The sequence below is a fragment of the Branchiostoma belcheri genome, unplaced genomic scaffold (genome assembly GCF_001625305.1).
Source record: "Branchiostoma belcheri isolate BF01 breed outbred unplaced genomic scaffold, Haploidv18h27 scaffold67, whole genome shotgun sequence".
NCBI classification, from domain to species: domain Eukaryota; kingdom Metazoa; phylum Chordata; class Leptocardii; order Amphioxiformes; family Branchiostomatidae; genus Branchiostoma; species Branchiostoma belcheri.
In genome coordinates this window covers 408478-427984 of record NW_017804320.1, presented here as the reverse complement: position 1 = coordinate 427984, position 19507 = coordinate 408478, and the positions used below count along the sequence as shown (strand labels likewise).

At 41.7% G+C, this 19507-nt stretch overlaps 2 protein-coding genes and 1 pseudogene across 2 annotated transcripts in view; 1 reads left to right on the top strand and 2 right to left on the bottom strand.

The window, feature by feature from the left end:
• Nucleotides 1-464: 464 nt before the first annotated feature.
• Nucleotides 465-7311, top strand: LOC109483915 (annotated as a pseudogene).
• Nucleotides 7312-11839: 4528 nt separating this feature from the next.
• Nucleotides 11840-19507, bottom strand: part of LOC109483911 (death-associated protein kinase 1-like) — an 8582-nt gene continuing 914 nt past the window's right edge. The window contains exons 2-13 of the mRNA XM_019787051.1: nt 18720-18809; nt 18249-18347; nt 17838-17936; nt 17427-17525; nt 16824-16943; nt 15865-15921; nt 15484-15627; nt 14836-15072; nt 14656-14749; nt 14357-14520; nt 13846-14040; nt 11840-13570 (exon numbers count right to left, since the gene is read on the bottom strand). Of these exons, the coding sequence (XP_019642610.1) occupies nt 12548-13570; nt 13846-14040; nt 14357-14520; nt 14656-14749; nt 14836-15072; nt 15484-15627; nt 15865-15921; nt 16824-16943; nt 17427-17525; nt 17838-17936; nt 18249-18347; nt 18720-18779 (2391 nt within the window). The 5' untranslated portion in view covers nt 18780-18809 and the 3' untranslated portion in view covers nt 11840-12547. The remainder of the gene's footprint in view (nt 13571-13845; nt 14041-14356; nt 14521-14655; nt 14750-14835; nt 15073-15483; nt 15628-15864; nt 15922-16823; nt 16944-17426; nt 17526-17837; nt 17937-18248; nt 18348-18719; nt 18810-19507) is intronic.
• Nucleotides 18933-19507, bottom strand: part of LOC109483873 (GA-binding protein subunit beta-1-like) — a 3394-nt gene continuing 2819 nt past the window's right edge. Inside the window, exons 4-5 of the mRNA XM_019787016.1 lie at nt 19192-19290; nt 18933-18953 (exon numbers count right to left, since the gene is read on the bottom strand). Coding sequence (XP_019642575.1) covers nt 18933-18953; nt 19192-19290 — 120 coding nt within the window. The remainder of the gene's footprint in view (nt 18954-19191; nt 19291-19507) is intronic.

The following is a 19507-nucleotide window of genomic DNA, read 5'->3' as shown; positions in this document are numbered from 1 at the left end:
AAAAAACGTCGGTGTGACCTCTCACCTGTTACCCGCAGTCAATACTGCTCTTCGTTACTCATTAACTAAAAAAGAGGAACTTTGTCCAGTCGACGCCATTTTGGAGCTGGACGTGTCTGGCTGTAAGCCGAGCTCGCCATGTTCTCCTTCACTTAATCATATTATTAGAGACAGCAACAAGTTCAAGTTCAGGTGAGTTTTATTGTGTTTGTTCTTAGCTTGGGCTTTCTTTTTTTGCACTAGTATCTTTTTTTAAGTCAACCCAACGTAACAAAATACCGGTGCAAATAAAGAAAGCAAAAAAAAAACTGACAACGTAGCAAAAATAAGCTAAAACCCAAACCTCTGCTTGGAGAATAGTTTACGATTCCTTTGGCGTACAGTGTTTATGAATTAAGATCAAATGTCAGCAGTAAAACCATTTATTACTTTTAAAAAGGAGGTGCCTGGAGTAACGACCTGCCATGGACGAGGCCGAGTTTAGGAGGGCTGTGTTGGAGGGAGACGTGCAGACCGTGAGAAGGGGTCTTCAGGCCGGGAGGGACGTCAATCAGAGGATGACACGGGTAACTGCAGCTTATGAACGTTTTGAATTTGGAAGGTTGGTGTTTCTATCACTTTGTATATTCCATACATCGAATTGTCGTCGATACACATAATTTCAGGGAGTGGAGGTATAAGTAAGTATAAACAGATTACTGATAGGTTTGAAATGCCATGTCCCTGTTCATCATATGGTATGACATAATTTTTCAGCGAGCATGTGTATATATAGACAGGTGTCCTATCGGTTTACAATGTCATGTCCTGAGATTTTGTAATTTCGTAGTGATTTTCATAAGTAGCGATGAAGTGACAGTCCGTGATTGTGATAACAATGCGCAGTGTATTGGGTTGGTGCCATTTAACGTGTTCGGACGTCTTATTGTATCCATGTGTGATTCGTCAAGAGGGAAATTTCAGTAAGCTACACACTTTCACAAATAGATGTTTCGGCAAAGTAGGCAAAGTGTAAAACACTCCTACTAGCAACGTTCCTCCTAGCGACATGTAGTTCAAGATCATTTGGACATAGATTTCTTGCTGACCTTGATCTGTTTAGATCCGCCAATTTGCAGCATTCTTATAGTTTCTCTGTGTGTTTACACAGGGTGGCAGGACGGCTCTCCATGTAGCCAGCATGTACGGGCGGACTAGGGTAGTGGAGCTGCTGATTCAACATGGCGCTGATGTGACAGCGAGGGATAAGGTAACCACAGACAAGCATCTCATGTAGTTTGGATTTGGATAGTTTGGACAATCAATGGTGGTTGAGACATATCTACTACAACTATATCTGAGAATGATCTCAGATTTCTTGCCTATTGGGACCCATTAGCCCCGACAGGGGTTAAATTAAGGTTAGTAGGAAGTTTTAAACTCTCTTAAAAATCATAACTATGTATGCCATACGTTGATGAAGGTTAGACATCCAGGTAAACGATACTCGTAAGAAAATTCAAACTCTACTACTGGATCAGTTAACGGATTTATTTCCGGACGTTTCGAGTGACATCCATCACTCTTCTTCAGCGTCACAAATGAACAGAGAACCGATTCACTCTTATATACGAGTAACTAGAAAAACCGGTTAAACAACAAGGTCCGTAAGAAGCTTTATCATGACTCTTACGGTTGTTGAACAGGTTTTTCTAGTTCTAATTCCTGTACATTGAGTGAACCGTTCTTTTACATGATAAAGCTTCTTACGGACCTTGTTGTTTAACCGGTTTTTCTAGTTACTCGTATATAAGAGTGAATCGGTTCTCTGTTCATTTGTGACGCTGAAGAAGAGTGATGGATGTCACTCGAAACGTCCGGAAATAAATCCGTTAACTGATCCAGTAGTAGAGTTTGAATTTTCTTACGAGTATGTATGCCATAAAGTGAGTGACAAAGCAATTTTGCCCCAAGCCATTATTCTTTTAAAGGTACTTTGCTCGTGATAAATAATTGCCAGCTGTAAAGAACTTAAACTCAAACTGAAAATTCTATATTGCTGATCTTGAGGGTCTGTTTGAATCAGCCAATGTGCAACAGCTTCTTCATTATATATAACTGTAAAAGAACTTTCCTCTTAAACTGGAAAGCCTATCTTGCTGTCCATGAGGGTTTGTTTGAATAAGCCATTGTGCAGCAGCTTTCTAGTTTCCCTGTGTGTTTACAAAGGATGGCAGGACCGCACTCCATGTGGCCAGCTGGAAAGGGCAGAGATAGTGAAGCTGCTGATTGAACATGGCGCTGATGTGGAGGCGAGGGACAAGGTAAGTACAGACAATCATCCCATGTAGTTTGGATTAAGGGACAATCAATGGTGGTTGAGACATATCTACTAATATATCTGAGAATGCTCTCTGATTCCATGCCTATTGGGACCCATTAGCCACGACAGGGGTTGAATTAAAATTCATACGGAAATCATAACTATGTACGCCATAAAGTGACAAAACAATTTTGCCCCAAACAATTATTCTTTTAAAGGTACTTTGCTCGTGATACATAATTGCCAACTGTGAAGAACTTAAACTCAATCTGAAAAGTCTCTCTTGCTGTCCTTGAGGGTGTGTTTGAACCAAACAATGTGCAGCAGCTTCCTAGTTTATCCGTGTGTTTACACAGAATGGCAGCGCCGCGCTCCATTGGGCTAGCGATTACGGACAGACTTTGAAGACAATTTCGCTTCAAAGTTTTGCTTTACAATGATTCCTATAGCCATTAATGTTTTTTACACTTTGCTTCTGATATATAATTGTCAATATTAAGCACTTTCCTCTTGAACTGCAATGTCTAGCTTTCTTTCCTTGAGAATCTGTTTCAGCCAATGTGCAGCTGTTTTATAGGTTTCCCGTGTATTTACACAGTACGGAAAGACCACACTTCATGTGGCCCTCGGGAACGGGCAGCCTGGGGTAGCGGAGCTCCTGATTCAACATGGCGCTGATGTGGAGGCGAAGGACAAGGTAAGTACAGACAACCATCTTATGCAGTTAGGATCCATGTAATAAATGATTGATTGTTGAGGAATATCACTAACATTGGCTTTGAAGTCCATTAGTCATGCCAGGGATCAACTTTTAAATTGGTGGCTATAGTTAGTTTAAGGCCTTGCAATTTTATGGTTTACCTTTCTATAGCCACACGACACAGTAGTCGATCTAGAATTAATACCGATTTTCATTAACAAGACTTCCACGACCTCATACCTTCGCCGAATGATGACTGACGAAACTATATTTTTCTCATTGATGAAAATAATATCCTAATTTCATCCCCATTATGGATTTATCATTATATGTATATCAGTTGGTGATATTTTCCACCCAATAACAGCCTTATTGTAACAGAGAATGCTATTCTAGCACGTCCACTTAAATTATGATAATAAGCTTGTGATTTGAATAAATTAATTTTATTGATGTTCACCTTCAATTAACTTCCAAATATAAAATGCTTGGCAGTTACCACTATGAAATCATATCAATCTGCCATTAATTATGCAAATTAGGGTTTCATTATCATAGTCTATATATCCAGATGTTCCTCTCATTCCCAATTACATACATCACAAGTGTTCTATAGACTTATTATGGAATGTAGCAGATTTTTAAAAATCTCTAATTAATAATGCAAATTTGCTCCTGATTTGCATAGTTACATCTAATTATGTAAACTATTACTTAAGCTACCTACGTAATAAAAATTATGACAATCCGTTAGACAGTACTTGAGTTATCCTCCCTCCCTCCCACCCAACCACACAAACATATACACACACACACACACACACACACACACACACACAAAACGCGGAAACATAACCTTCTTGGCAAAGGTAACAAACTTCAAAAGATTGTGTGAATTTACGCTTTATTTCTATTACACAGAATGGGATAACACCACTGGACTACGTGCATGACCAACGCCGCCGACTTTTCCTAAAGGTGGGAGTAAAGGTTTTGATGCAACTTTTCCAGAATTTATATCGTACTCTCGAACATGTTGTAAACTGCATACATGTTTTGTCATATTTCATTCGCGATTATGCACGAAAAGGTGCCTATACTTAGCTATTAGGTTTTGTTTGATGACGCCTGGCTTAAACTACTGAACAGACATTGAAAGACATTTTATTAGAAAGGCTGGATTTTTGGATGATGCAAGTCGAGTGTTTACATTGCTCATCCAGAAACTGGCTGATGAGGTGGCTGTTGAAGTTTCCTACCACAAACTGATGAAACAGTCCGGTGGGGAGAAAGTCGACAGGTTTAAACTGTGCTTCTGTGGACCACAGGAAGCTGGCAAATCCACTCTGGTGGAAAGTCTGCAAACGGTACGATTTCAATCCAGAATAAGAATTCTACTTTTTTAAACGAAATTTGACAATCAGAGCACAAAAACACTGATTTGCTTGAATTTAACGTGTACAGTGTATTGGTGTCTGCAGGAATGTCAGCATACTCGTACATAATATGGGATCAAGTGATGCAAGATGGTATGACTTTAGGCAGGTCAAAATAGTAGATGCCAGAGTGAAATTGGTACAAATATATCTAACAGTTAGAGTATTCTTTCATTTCAGATTCATGCCAATTCTACACTGTCACTAACATGAAACAGTTATTCCATATGTCCTGACGAACTAAAATTCCCTTGACATCTATACGTTCTTAACTAGAATTTTAATAAAATATCTATAGCACTGAACTGAATATACTAAATATATAATATATGACTTCACGTAGGGATCTTTCACTGCCTTCTTCCGGGATCGGATGACTCCAGAAGATCAGCCACACGAGCCCACCCCAGGTGTGAATGTGGGAACAACTAACATTCCCGGTGTGGGGCAGGTCAGTGTCTGGGACTTCGCTGGACAGTCGGAGTACGCGGTAACCCACAGCATGTTCATGGATGCAGAGAACACCATCTTCACCGTGTTGTATAACATCATGGACAACTTAAAAAAGCAGAAGAGAGAGGTGATTAACTAGAAAGTTGAGGAAAATGGTATTTTTCTAAACTCTTGTCGGCAATGGTTTGATGACCACCCACCGTTTCTTTACAGGTCCACTGGTGGCTGTGTTTCATCAAGTCCTGCAACACAAAGAGTAAGCCTCATGTCATCCTAGTGGCCAGTCATGCGGATCAGACTAACACAGGTACATGTAACTAAGACTAATGATGTATGTTTGGTTAAATTCCTCTAGATATGTAGATACTGAGCGATTTTGAATAGAAGCTTCTTTTCTGTAGTCTCTCTTTTCAGACATGTTCTACATTGTGTTGCTTTCAATAGGTTATCAACAAGCATCTTCCATTCTTGAGTTGATGACGTCAGAGTTCAAGGATCACCTGAACATCTCAGACGAAGTGTTTCTCCTCGACTGCAGGAAGACACGTAAAACTGACATGAGGCGCCTTAAAGACCTTCTGACAAGACTGAAGACCGAGCTTCTGGATGTGAGTCATGTTGTCTTGTAACATTTTATGTCAGTTTTCCATCTATTTGGAAACAGAATTGTATTCTGCTTTAAACGTACATACTGTAGTTATCAAAAACAAAGCATGCAATCAAGACTCAAAATCAATACATAGATGTGCAACATGATTAAAAACCTGTCAAAATAGATCATGTGTCTGCATTTAACCATCCAAACATACAGTGTATGTTCACAAATCCAAATGGTCATTCCGTGTAAAATTAGTCAACAACAATTGCAAGACAGTCCCTAACTGCCCGATTTCATTATGTAGCATCAGCGAGCCATTCCCAAACTGTGTGCTGAGATCATCAAGTGCCTCCCAAAATGGGCCAAGGAGAAATGCAGCCCGAAGTGTCCTGTCTTGAAATGGGCAGAGTAAAAGGAGGCGGCGGCGAAGGAGATCGACCGCTTTGTCGATGAAGATCTTCTGAAGACGTCTTCACAGTACTTGGCTCATCTCGGAGAGGTAAACTTAGCACGCTATCAGCCTACATATATACATAGCCAATCCGTGTCTTTCAGTGCGTTAGTTTTGGTCATGAACTGTCAACCAATCTTCATCTTCACGGCTAATGTTCGCGAGTAATGTATCCACTAGTATCAATCATTTTAGGTCATAACATATGAAAACTTATTTGTAGTCTTTGATGTTGCTATCAAAAAGTTACTAAAAATTGAAGAAAGCAACATTTCCAATACTCTCCCATGCATTTTTTTGTCTAATCTTTCAGATCTTGTTCGTACCCCTGGAAAATGCTGGCCCCATCATTGTCCTGAAGCCCAACTGGCTCTGCACGGATGTCTTCGGAAAAGTCATGGCTCCAGAAAACTTCCCCACCCAACATCTGAGAACAAGCGAGGGCGAGGATGTCGATGTCGTCACGAAAGAAGAAATCCAGAAGGTGTTCCAAAATGTCGCCGATGTCGATCTCCTAATCACCCTGCTGCAAGAGTTCCAGCTCTGCCACACTTATGACGGACTGGAGTTCATCATCCCCGGGCTGCTGACACAGACCATGCCTCCAGAGAAGTGGCAGCCGACTGCGAACCCCGCCAAAACCGTCTATTTCGGCAAGCAAGTCCAGTGTGCCGACACCACCGACATGTTCTCCTCCGCGTTCTTCCCCCGTGTGCAGACCCGCCTGATGAGGGAACTGAAGAACCGCCCGCTGCTGTGGAGAGACGGAGCCAAGTGTTTCGACTCCAACGTGGAAAGCCTCATCAAGCTCTCCCAAGACGGCCGTGCGGTCAACATCTGCGTGCGAAGCAAGCAGGGCGACAAGCCGAGCTGCCGGCAGATGCTCGAGACGATAGAGAACATCCTGGTCAACATGCTCGACGAGGTCAGCCCAGGGACTACTACAGAGGAGAGGGTGCTCAGCGCTCGTGCACTGGAGGAACACAGAGAAGAGATCTACTCCTACAGCATGGATCAGATCAACAAGGCCCAAGAAGAGGACGGCATCGTCCATCACGACATCCTCGGCTTCTCAGAAGACGTCGATGACCTCCTGTATGGCGGAAGAGACGACAATGAAGAGGAGCAAGGAGCTGTTGGATACACGGTCCAACAGACGTTCCAAGAGACGTACGTGTACGGGACTGGTAACTATGTTATCAGTTCTCGTGATCATGCTCACTTCGACATGCCAAGAGTCATGGAAGGCGACCTGGGACAGTTCAAGTTGGACGGGAATGAGCCTGATGACCAGGGTCAGCCACAGTTGGAAGGGAATGTTTCTGGTGATTTTGAACAGCTACAGTTGGAAGAGTGACTTTTCATTCGTTCTAGCACCTGTCTCCCCCCAAATCTAGTAGGTTCTGCATCAAGGTGCCGCAGGACAACTGCAGCCAGAGGACAATGTGTCTGAAACTAGCTCAGATAGGCTGACCCTGGAATGAGTTCTGACATTTGTTAGGCAGTGGATAGCTAACTGTAACGTTTGTTCCATCTAATTTTGCTACGGGTTTTTACACTCTTTCTTTCCGGCGAGTGTAAGGAGCAAATCGGATGGCACCCAGGTTCAGCTAACTCTTCAATTCCTTTCCAACGACAATAATTCACAGCAAAAATGCCCGTGAAAGACATTCATCTGACTTTCGTCCCCTGCAATTGGCAAAGACCCCAACAGGGGGCGTCTCTGTATCACTCTGTCAACAACTCATCACAGTCATAGCTCACGGATCCAAAGTTTTCATGTTACCTGACCGAACATAACCTCCTTGATGAAGGTAAAATGTTCCCCGTCATCAGTTCGCCATTCGAATGATGACCGTCACCTTCCTGGTTATGAGTCTACCATTCTAATTTCTTCCCAATTTAAGCCCACCAACCAAAACTTTTAATCTCCAAGCAGATCGTTTGATTTACTGTATCAAGACAGCATCAAATAGCAAGAGCCAAGACTGTATCATTGGCAGGGCAGTATCCAGTACTCCAGAAAATATATACCAGTACAAAAAAGACAGCCCGATAAAACACCTAAAACAAAGCCGAAATAAGCCGAAGCCTAAAAGCTTCTGTTTCAGTGAGTAATAAAAGTGATGTTTCGCATTAATTATAGAAGAACTATTTCACATAAAGGTCTGGCGTGCAAGGCATCAAATTGGTAAGATGTATGATTGGTATCATTGACAAGATGTTTTTTAATATTATAGACTAGCCGAAATTGTGAGGGATTCGCTTTTGTATAGTGTAACAACAATTTGCTGTTGTGAGATTTGGCAATGGCCAATGCCAGTTACAGAAGAAGTCTTGTTGTGCAATAAATAATTACTGCTTATTGTTTGTTTTATTGGGTTCTCCATTAGTGTTACATAAATTACACACTATAAAGAGCTCAAGGACGATTTTCCAAGATGGCGGACATGCTGTACCCTTTTTTAGTCCCCGGGTTACAGCTTACTGTTTCTTTCGTTGCTGTTGTGAGATTTGGCAATGGCCAATGCTAATTACAGAACAAGTCTTGTTGTGCAATAAATAATTACTGATTATTGTTTGTTTTATTGGGTTTATTGGTGTTACATACATTACACAAAAGACGAAAGGATGATTTTCGAATTCCAAGATGGCGGACATGCTATACCCATTTTTAATTTTAGTGCCCGGGTCACAGCTTACTGTTACGTTCGTTAATAAGTCGACCAGGAATCCACAATGAAGGCCAAACGTTAAACCATTTTTATTCCTAAGACATCCAACTTCTGTTCTGCCGTTGTAGACTCGGTATAAACTCTCGGCGTCGTCAAGAAATTGGAGGACTGTAAAGATTGAAATGGTGGCAGCGTCATGACTCCTTCTAGCGTCCGTCGTGTGAGGGTTTGTGTGTTACATGTCTATCCCAGGATCTTCTAAAACCAAACAGTACCGTCATATGCAAGATATTTCTGTGCATCTGCAATGGTAGGTGGCTTCTGATTGCTATCTGTTCTTGTTATACACACTGTGAATATGGAGGCGCTGCTAATCAAATTGGAAGAAATCAAGACTGAGAACTCTTCCAACTTTTCCAAACTAAATGACAAAATGGATGCCGTGAAATGTGACATAGAACGGATGGGAGACATTTAGAGTTCTCATGATGACATGTTTGTGGAGCAAAGTCGCCTCATTGCGGGAATACAAACTAGAATTGTGGCACTAAAAGCGCGACAATTCCACACTAACCAATCTTCACGCAAAAATTGCCTAGATGCATCTGGGGACTCCTAGGTAATTCCCTACCTCATGATGATAAGGATCTCCTGGCAAAGTTCTTGTTTGCTGCATCAACTCTGAAAGTCCATTTTGTTGTGGTGGACATCGATAACATTCACTATATAGGGAAGGGAACTGGGCCACCGCGAAGCGCCTGGCATCTGCGTCACCTGACTCTCAAGCGCTAGAGAGTCAGGTGACGCAGATGCCAGGCGCTTCGCGGCGGTCTTCTTTTGTCTCCACCAGGCTCCTTTGCAGTCTGAAAAATAGCAGATACCGGCCTAAAAAGAAGATAGCTGGCCAGGGGAGATGGCAGTCCATAGAGGGTCCAGTTTCATATAGCAGACTGGACCCTCTATGGCCGGCCATCTCCCCCGGCCAGCTACATTCTATACTATTTATTCAGCCAGCAAAGTCGTCTCGTGGAGACTAGGTCCTCCTGCGCTGCGTGGAATTCTCCTCACCTGCAGCGTCTGATTCGCTGTAATCAATGTCTCGCGGCCCAGTCCGCTGTAGCCGTTTATCACCCTGAGCTACTCATATTTTCCCATCCATAGTCACCCACACAGAAGAAAAGGGTTTGTTGTCTTTTTCATCTGACACCATCTGCGTGGCTTGTGCTCATATTAGGAAAGGGGACAGATCTGGTCTCATCGAGATGAAATGGCCAGCTTCATTTGTAACACCTTTCAAGATTCGTCTGGCATCATAGACTTTTTTCTTTTGGCCAGGAAAGTAGCAAACTTCATTATCACATGTCGAGCAGTTCCTTTCCCTAAATATTGAATGTTAACGATGTCCCCTACAGCAACATTGACTTTCAGAGTTGATGCAGAAAACTCCAAGAACTTTCCCAGGAGATCCTTATTATCATCAGTTAGGGAGTTACCTGGTGTTCCCAGATGCGTAAGCACTTTTTGCGTGAAGATTGCTCAGTGTGGAATTGTCGCGCTTTTAGTGTCACAATTCTAGCTTGTATCCCCGCAATGAGGCGACTTTGCTCCACAAACATGTCATCATGAGAACTCTAAATGTCTCCCATCCGTTCTATGTCACATTTCACGGCATCCATTTTATCATTTAGTTTGGAAAAGTTGGAAGAGTTCTCAGTCTTGATGAAAGTTTATTGCAAATACATGCCCGAGGGCTAAATGCAGTTACAAACAACATAAGAAAGAAAATACTGTGGTATGTGAGACTATATCTACGTCTAGCATTGTACTATATTCTACAACATGCATGGTACTAGATTTACTGGGTTTGACTTCTTCTTTTTAGGCAGTGGAAGACGAATTTACCCACTTCTTCTGTAATATGTGGGTTCTTTGATTTTAGTAGTAAAAATGTTTTTTTTGTGGTAGGGAACGGTGGGGAAGTAAGGGAGTATTTTGGACACGGTGCTAAATAATTGTTTTCTGATGTCGTCATAAAATGGACAGTTAGAGATGAAAAATTTCTTTCAATTTGACTAGCAGCGCCTCCATATTCACAGTGTGTATAACACGAAGAGATAACAATCAGAAGTCACCTACCATTGCAGATGCACAGAAATATCTTGCATATGACGATTCAGTGGCGTCGTGTGGTGTAGTGGTACATCACTGGACTACGAAGCGGGGAGACCCGGGTTCGATTCCGGGTCGTACCCGAACAAGTCCGAACATGCGCCCCGACGTTGTACCCTTGGGAAAGGTACTTTACACGACTTTCCTCACTTCACTCAGGTGAAAATGAGTACCTAGCTTTGGCTAGGGACGTCCCTCGGATAGGACGTAAAATGGAGGTCCCGTGTTTGGGAGAGTCACACCCCACGCACGTTAAAGAACCCACTGCACTTATCGAAAAGAGTAGGGGACCTTCCCGGTGTGAGTGGTTCAAACCTTACAGCCTGGTCTCGGGGTTGACATCTTTGAAAAGGTGGTAGTCACCTGTTATGTCAATCCTTCCACAAATGTGGTAAATCTTCATAAATAAATAAATAAATACTGTTTGGTTTTAGAAGATCCTGGCTAGACATGTAACACACATACCCTCACACGACGGACCCTGGAAGGAGTCATGACGCTGCCACCATTTCAAGCTTTACAGTCTTTTTTGACGCCGCCGAGAGTTTATACCGAGTCTACAACGGTAGAACAGAAGTTGGATGTGTTAGGAATGAAGCTGTTCAACTTGCCTTCATTGGGGATTCCTGGCCCACTTATTGACGAAAGAAACAGTAAGCTGTAACCCGGGCACTAAAAACGGGTACAGCATGTCCGCCATCTTGGAAAATCGTCCTTTCGTCTTTTGTGTAATGTATGTAACACTAATGGGAAACCCAATAAAACAAACAATAAGCAGTAATTATTTATTGCACAACAAGACTTGTTCTGTAATATTAGCATTGGCCATTGCCAAATCTCACAACAGCAACGAAAGAAACAGTAAGCTGTAACCCGGGGACTAAAAAAGGTGCAGCATGTCCGCCATCTTGGAAAATCGTCCTTTCGTCTTTTCTGTAATGTATGTAACACTAATGGGGAACCCAATAAAACAAACAATAAGCAGTAATTATTTATTGCACAACAAGACTTGTTCTGTAATTAGCATTGGCCATTGCCAAATCTCACAACAGCAAATTGTTGTTACATCATACAAAAGAGAATCTATTTTCTTTAAAAAATCTTATGTCAATGATACCAATCATACATCTTACCAATTTGATGTATTTTGGACCAGAGGTTATGTGGTCCTTTTGTCATCAATGCGAAAACATTTTTGCTTTTTGGTTCAGTTTTGGTTGTACTCTGTTGTTGTTTAGGCTTCGGCTTTTTTACGTGTTTATGGGCGTTTCATCTGGCTTACATTTTTATACTGGTATAAATATATAAACTATATACGGTTTTACCAATTTGATGCTATCTTGCAGTAACCTAAATATCTGGTTGGGGGAACCGATAAAGAGGAAGTTTTTTTACCTTCACCAAGAAGGTTATGTTTGGAGGGGTGACGTCAAAACTTTAACTTATTTGCTGACAGTAATACAGATGCACCCCCTGCTGGGGTCTCTGCCAACTGCAGCTGAGCCATTTATATGTTTGCGCCATAACCAGGTAATGCATGAACAATGCTTGCGAAAAACTGTCATGAAACACAATGGGACTCAGTGAGCTCTTCTTAACTTAGCTTGCTCCTGAAGTGGTGGGATTAACACAACTTTGCTTTCTTTTTTTTTGGGGGGGGGGTCAGTGTGTGATCACTGAGGGGAAAGGAAGCCTTTGTTAACATTTGTACAAGATTGAATGAAAAGTCACTCCGCCAACTGTGTCTGTTCCAGATCACCAGGCTAATTTGCTTCCAACTGTGGCTGTCCAACATCCCCTTCCAACTGTAGCTGCCCAATACCCCCTTCCAACTGTGGCTGTCCAACATTCCCTTCCAACTGTAGCTGTTCTAGTTGTCCTGCGGCACCTTGGTACATGTTGATGACGGCACCATCGCCTGCATTGATGATGTGGTTGTGCATCTCGTACACGCGGGGATCCTGGTGCGAGTATCCAACAGCTCCTTGCTCCTCTTCATCGTCGTCTCCTCCACCACACAGGTCATCGACGTCTTCTGAGAAGCCGAGAATGTCGTGATGGACTTTGCCGTCCTTTTCTTTGGCCTTGTTGACCTGATCCATGCTGTAGGAGTAGATCTCTTCTCTGTGTTCCCTCAGTGCACGAGCGCTGAGCAGCCTCTCCTCTGTAGTAGTGCCTGGGCTGACCTCGTCTAGCACGTTGATGACGATGTTCTCAATCTTCTCGAGCATCTGCCGGCAGCTCAGCTTGTCGCCCTGCTCGCTTCGCACGCAGATGTTGACCGCACGGCCGTCTGGGGAGAGCTTGATGAGACTTTCCACGTTGGAGTCGAAACACTTGGCTCCGTCTCTCCACAGCAGCGGGCGGTTCTTCAGTTCCCTCATCAGGCGGGTCTGCACACGGGGGAAGAACGCGGAGGAGAACATGTCGGTGGTGTCCGCACACTGGACTTGCTTGCCGAAGTAGACGGGCTTGGCAGTGTTCGCGGTCGGCTGCCAGTTCTCTGGAGGCATGGTCTGTGTCAGCAGTCCGGGAATGATGAACTCCTGTTCATCATAGGTGTGGCAGAGCTGGAACTCTTGCAGTAGGGTGGTCAGGAGATCCACATCGGCAACATCTTTGAACACGTTCTGGATTTCCTCTTTCGTGACGACGTCGTTGATGGTTCTCAGATGTTGGATGGGAAAGTTTTCTGGAGCCATCACTTTGCCGAAGACATCCGTGCAGAGCCAGTTGGGCTTCAGGACGATGATGGGGTCGGCATTTTGCAGGGGGACGAACAAGATCTGGAACAATATACAAAGGAATGGTTTGTTAGTTTTTTGTTTGTTTGTTTGGTTGGTTGGTTTGTATAACGAATGTTGCTTCAGTTATTTGATAGTACTTTCGATTGACTACAAATGGATTTCTACATATCATCTGCTGGTAAGAGGCTGCGCAACTGGTTGATACTTTACCCGTGAACATATATAGCAGCTGGACAGAGTCTGATTGGCTGACCAACACTAACGCACTGAAAGGCACCAATTGGCTATGTAGGCTGCTGGCGAGCTAAGTTTACCTCTCCGAGATGAGCCAAGTACTGTGAAGACGTCTTCAGAATATCTTCATCGACAAAGCGGTCGATCTCCTTCGCCGCCGCCTCCTTGTACTCTGCCCATTTCAAGACAGGACACTTCGGGCTGCATTTCTCCTTGGCCCATTTTGGGAGGCACTTGATGATCTCAGCACACAATTTGGGAATGGCTCGCTGATGCTACATAATGAAATCAGGCAGTTAGGGACAGAGCTGTCTTGCAATTGTTGTTGACAAATTTTACACGGAATGACCATTTGGATTTGTGAACATACACTGTATGTTTGGATGGTTAAATGCAGACTATTTTGACAGGTTTATAATCATGTTGTACATCTATGTATTGATTTTGAGTGTTATATATATTTACATTGTATGTCTTGATCGTATGCTTTGTTGTTGATAACTACAGTATGTATGTTTGAAGCAAGATACAATTCTGTTTCCAAATAGATGGAAAACTGACATAAAAATGATACAAGACAACATGACTCACATCCAGAAGCTCGGTCTTCAGTCTTGTCAGAAGGTCTTTAAGGCGCCTCATGTCAGTTTTACGTGTCTTCCTGCAGTCAAGGAGAAACACTTCGTCTGAGATGTTCAGGTGATCCTTGAACTCTGACGTCATCAACTCAAGGATGGAAGATGCTTGTTGATGACCTGTTGAAAACAACACAATATAGAACGTCTGAAAATAGAGATTACAGAAAAGAAGCTTCTATTTAAGATCGCTTAATATTTACATATCTAGCAGAATTTAATCAAACATACATCATTAGTCTTAGTTACATGTACCTGTGTTAGTCTGATCGGCATGACTGGCCACTAGGATGACGTGAGGTTTACTCTTTGTGTTGCAGGACTTGATGAAACACAGCCACCAGTGGACCTGTAAAGAAACGGTGGGTCGTCATCAAACCATTGCCGACAAGAGTTTAGAAAAATACCATTTTCCTCAACTTTCTAGTTAATCACCTCTCTCTTCTGCTTTTTTAAGTCGTCCATGATGTTGTACAGCACGGTGAAGATGGTGTTCTCTGCATCCATGAACATGCTGTGGGTTACCGCGTACTCCGACTGTCCAGCGAAGTCCCACACACTGACCTGCCCCACACCGGGAATGTTGGTTGTTCCCACATTCACACCCGGGGTGGGCTCGTGTGGCTGATCTTCTGGAGTCATCCGATCCCGGAAGAAGGCAGTGAAAGATCCCTACATGAAGTCATATATTATATATTTATTATATTCAGTTCAGTGCTATAGATATTTTATTAAAATTCTAGTTAAGAACGTATAGATGTCAAGGGAATTTAAGTTCTTCAGGAAATCTGGAACAACTGTTTCATGTTAGTGACAGTGCAGAATTGCCATGAATCTGAAATGAAAGAATATTCCAGATACATGTATATTTGTACCAATTCAAATCTGGCATCTATTATTTTGACCTGCCTAAAGCCATACCATCTTGCATCACTTTTTCCCATACTATGTACGAGTATGCTGACATTCCTGCAGACACAAATACACTGTACACGTTAAATTCAAGCAAATCAGTGTTTTTGTGCTCTGATTGTCAAATTTCGTTTAAAAAAGTAGAATTCTTATTCTGGATTGAAATCGTACCGTTTGCAGACTTTCCACCAGAGTGGATTTGCCAGCTTCCTGTGGTCCACAGAAGCACAGTTTAACCCTGTCGACTTTCTCCCCGCCGGATTGTTTCATCAGTTTGTGGTAGGAAACCTGGACAGCCACCTCAGTAGCCAGTTTCTGGATGAGCAATGTAAACACTCGACTTGCATCATCCAAAAAATCAGCCTTACTGATAAAATGCTTTCAATGTCTGTTTAGTAGTTTCAGCCAGGCGTCATCAAGCAAGTATAGGCACCTTTTCGTGCATAATCGCGAATCAAATATCATGAGAAAACGTGTGATGCACTTTACAACATGTTGGAGACTGACTACGATATAAAATCTGTGAAAGATGAAGTAAAAATTTACTCACACCTTTAGGAAAAGTCGGTGGCGTTGGTTATGCACGTAGTCCAGTGGTGTTCTCCCATCCTGTGTAATAGAAATAAAGCGTTAGTTCACACAATCTTTAAGTTTGTTAGCTTTGCCAAGAAGGTTATAATTTCCGCGTTTGTGTGTATGTGTGTGTGTGTGTTTGTTTTTGTGGTTGGGTGGGAGGGAGGGAGGATAACTCAAGAACTGTCTGACGGATTGTCACAATTTTTATTACGTCTACTAGGTAGCTAAAGTAATTCCTGACATAATTAGATGGTAATTATGCAAATCAGGAGCAAATTTGCATAATTAATAAGGGATTACTAAAATCTGCTGCATTCCATAATAAGTGTATAGAACACTTGTGATGTATGAAATTGGGACTGAGAGGAACATCTGGAAATATAGATTATGGGAATGAAAACCTAATTTGCATAATTAATGGCGAATTGCTATAATTTCATAGAGGTAACTGTCAGGCATTTCATACTTGCTACATTTGGAAGTTAATTGAAGGTGAACATTATCTATTCAAATCACAAGGTTATTATCATAATTTAAGAGGAAGTGCTAAACAGATAGCATTCTCTGTTACAATAAGGCTGTAATTGGGTGGAGAATATCACCAACTGATATCCATATAATCCATAATGGAGATGAAATGAGAATCTTATTTTCATAATCAATGAGAAAATGTATAATTTCGGAAGTTAGAATGGTGAACATCATTTGGCGAAGAATGTTAATGAAAATCGGTATTAATTCTAGATCAACTACTGTGTCGTGTAGCTATAGAAAGGTAAACCATAAAATTGCAAGGCCTTAACCTAACTATAGCCACCAATTTAAAAGTTGATCCCTGGCATGACTAATGGACTTCAAAGCCAATGTCAGTGATATTCCTCAACAATCATTTATTACATGGATCCTAATTGCATAAGATGGTTGTCTGTACTTACCTTGTCCTTCGCCTCCACATCAGCGCCATGTTGAATCAGCAGCTTCGCTACCCCAGTCCTCCAATTCCCGACGGCCACATGAAGTACGGTCTTTCCGTACTGTGTAAACACACGGGAAACCTAAAAAAGTTGCTGCACATTGGCTGATTCAAACAGACTCTCGAGGAAAGATATATCATAAGCAAAGTGTGAAAAACATAATGGCTATAGGAATCATTGTAAAGCAAAACTTTGAAGCGAAATTGCTTTGTCTTATGTATAGAATACATAGTTATAATTCTGTACAGAGTTTAAATTAGATACAGAGTAAATTAAATATAGAACTTCCAAGTTTACGAAGACCGAAGAAAGTGCCTTTACACTTGATAGCTATATATCATGAGTAAAGTTTACCTGTAAAAACATTACAGCTGTATATCTGTATCAACTAAATTGAAAGTAGTTATAATTTTCGTAGAGACTTTTAACCTTGATTGAGGCCAATAGGCCCCAGACTAAAAAAATCATAGAATATTCTCAGATCTTCTCAGGTTAGTACATCTTTCTCAAGCAGCATTAATTGCTCCTTAATCCAACCTACATAAGATGATTGTCTGTACTTACCTCGTCCCTCGCCTGTACATCAGCGCCATATTGAATCAGCAGCCCCACTACACGAGTACTCTCGAACCTGCTGGCCACATGGAGTACAGTCCAGCCATCCTGTGTAAACACACGGAGACACTACAGATCTGCGGCACATTGGTGGATTCATACAGACCCTCAAGGACAGCAAAATAGAATTTCCGGTTAAAAAGTAAATAGTTGATGATTATGTACCTTGAACAAACTTATCTGTAAGAAACTATTATGGATATGTCAATCATTACAAACCCTAAACCGTAAGGTGGAATTTGAATTACATGTATAAGATACACCTAATGGGCCACAATAGTCAGGAAATCATAGAACTACAATATTATGAGAATAGTACATCCTTTCCAAACATCATTGATGATTCTTATCTGTACTTACCTTGTCCCTCGCCTCAACATCAGCGCCATGTTGAATCAGCAGCTTCACTATCTCAGTCTTCCCGTTCCCGCTGGCCAGATGGAGTGCGGTCCTGCCATCCTTTGTAAACACACAGGGAAACTAGAAAGCTGCTGCACATTGGCTTATTCAAACAAACAAACAAACAAACAAACAAACAAACAAGCAAGATAGATTTTCCAGTTTCCAGTTTCCAGTTCATAGTTGTATATAATGAGCAAAGTTGACCTATATCAACATTATTAAAACTTTCTTCTAATCTAATTAACCCTGCCAAGGATAGTAGGCAACAAAAGGGAAAACATCAGAGATTATTCTAAATATAGTAGATATTCCTCAAGCATCATTAATATCCTTTGCTCCTAACTACATGAGATGATCGTGTGCACGTACCTTGTTCCTCGCCTCCACATAAGCGTCATGTTGTACCAGCAGCTCCGATACCCCAGTCTTCCCAGCCTCACTGGCCAGATGGAGTGCGGTTATGTCAGTCTATGTAAACACACGGAGAAATTAGAGAAGCTGTTGTACATTGGCTGATTCAAACAGACCCTCAAGGTCAGCAATATAGAATTTTCAGTTTAAGAGTTTAAGTTCTTCACAGCTGGCAATTATGTATCACGAGCAAAGTACCTTTAAAACAATAATGGCTTGGGGCAAAATTGCTTTGTCACTTTATGGCATATATAGTTATGATTTTTAAGAGAGTTCTAAACTTCCTTCTAATCTTAATCTAACCCCTGTCGAGGTTAATGGGTCCCAATAGGCAAGAAATCAGAGAACATTCTCAGATATAATAGTAGATATGTCTCAACTACCATTAATTGTCCCTTAATCCAAACTACAAGAGATGATTGCTATTACCTTGTTCACATCAGTGCCATGTTGAATCAGCAGCTTCACTATCTCAGTCTGCCCGTACATGCTGGCCCTATGGAGTGCTGTATTGCCATACTGTGTAAACACACGGAGAAACTAGAAAGCTGCTGCACGTGGGTTGATTCAAACAGACCATCAAAAGGATGGAAAGATATAATTTTTAGTTTTTCAGCAGGAACGTTGTTTAACAGTTCATTATTAATCATGAGCAAAGTTTACCTGTATAAACATTGTGGCTATGAATCATTGTAAATACTAAACTTTGCTTTGTCTCTTGACTGTATGAAATACATAATTTTTGTTACAAGTTTAAATTCAACCCCACATTATTACCCTTAATTAACCAATGGATGATCGGCCCCAAAAAGCCAGAATATTCTCAGGATAGAAGATATTTTCAACAATCATTTATTGACCCTAAATCCTAACTACATATGAGATGATTGTCTGTACTTACCTTGTCCCTCGCCCCCACATCAGCGCCATGTTGAATCAGCAGCTCCACTACCGCAATATGCCCGTTCCCGATGGTCAGATGGAGTGCGGTCCCGCTATCCTGTGTAAACACACGGAGAAACTAGAAAGCTGCTGCATATTGATGGATTCAAACAGAAACAAAGAAGAATTTTCAGCTCTCGAGAAAAGATTTTTGTTGTTGACAGTTATATATTATGTGAAAAGTTTACCTACAAAAAGATAATGGCTACTACACATTGTGACGCCTAAAGTTTAAGGTGAAATTTGACTTGCTTGTATAGGTATAAGATACATAG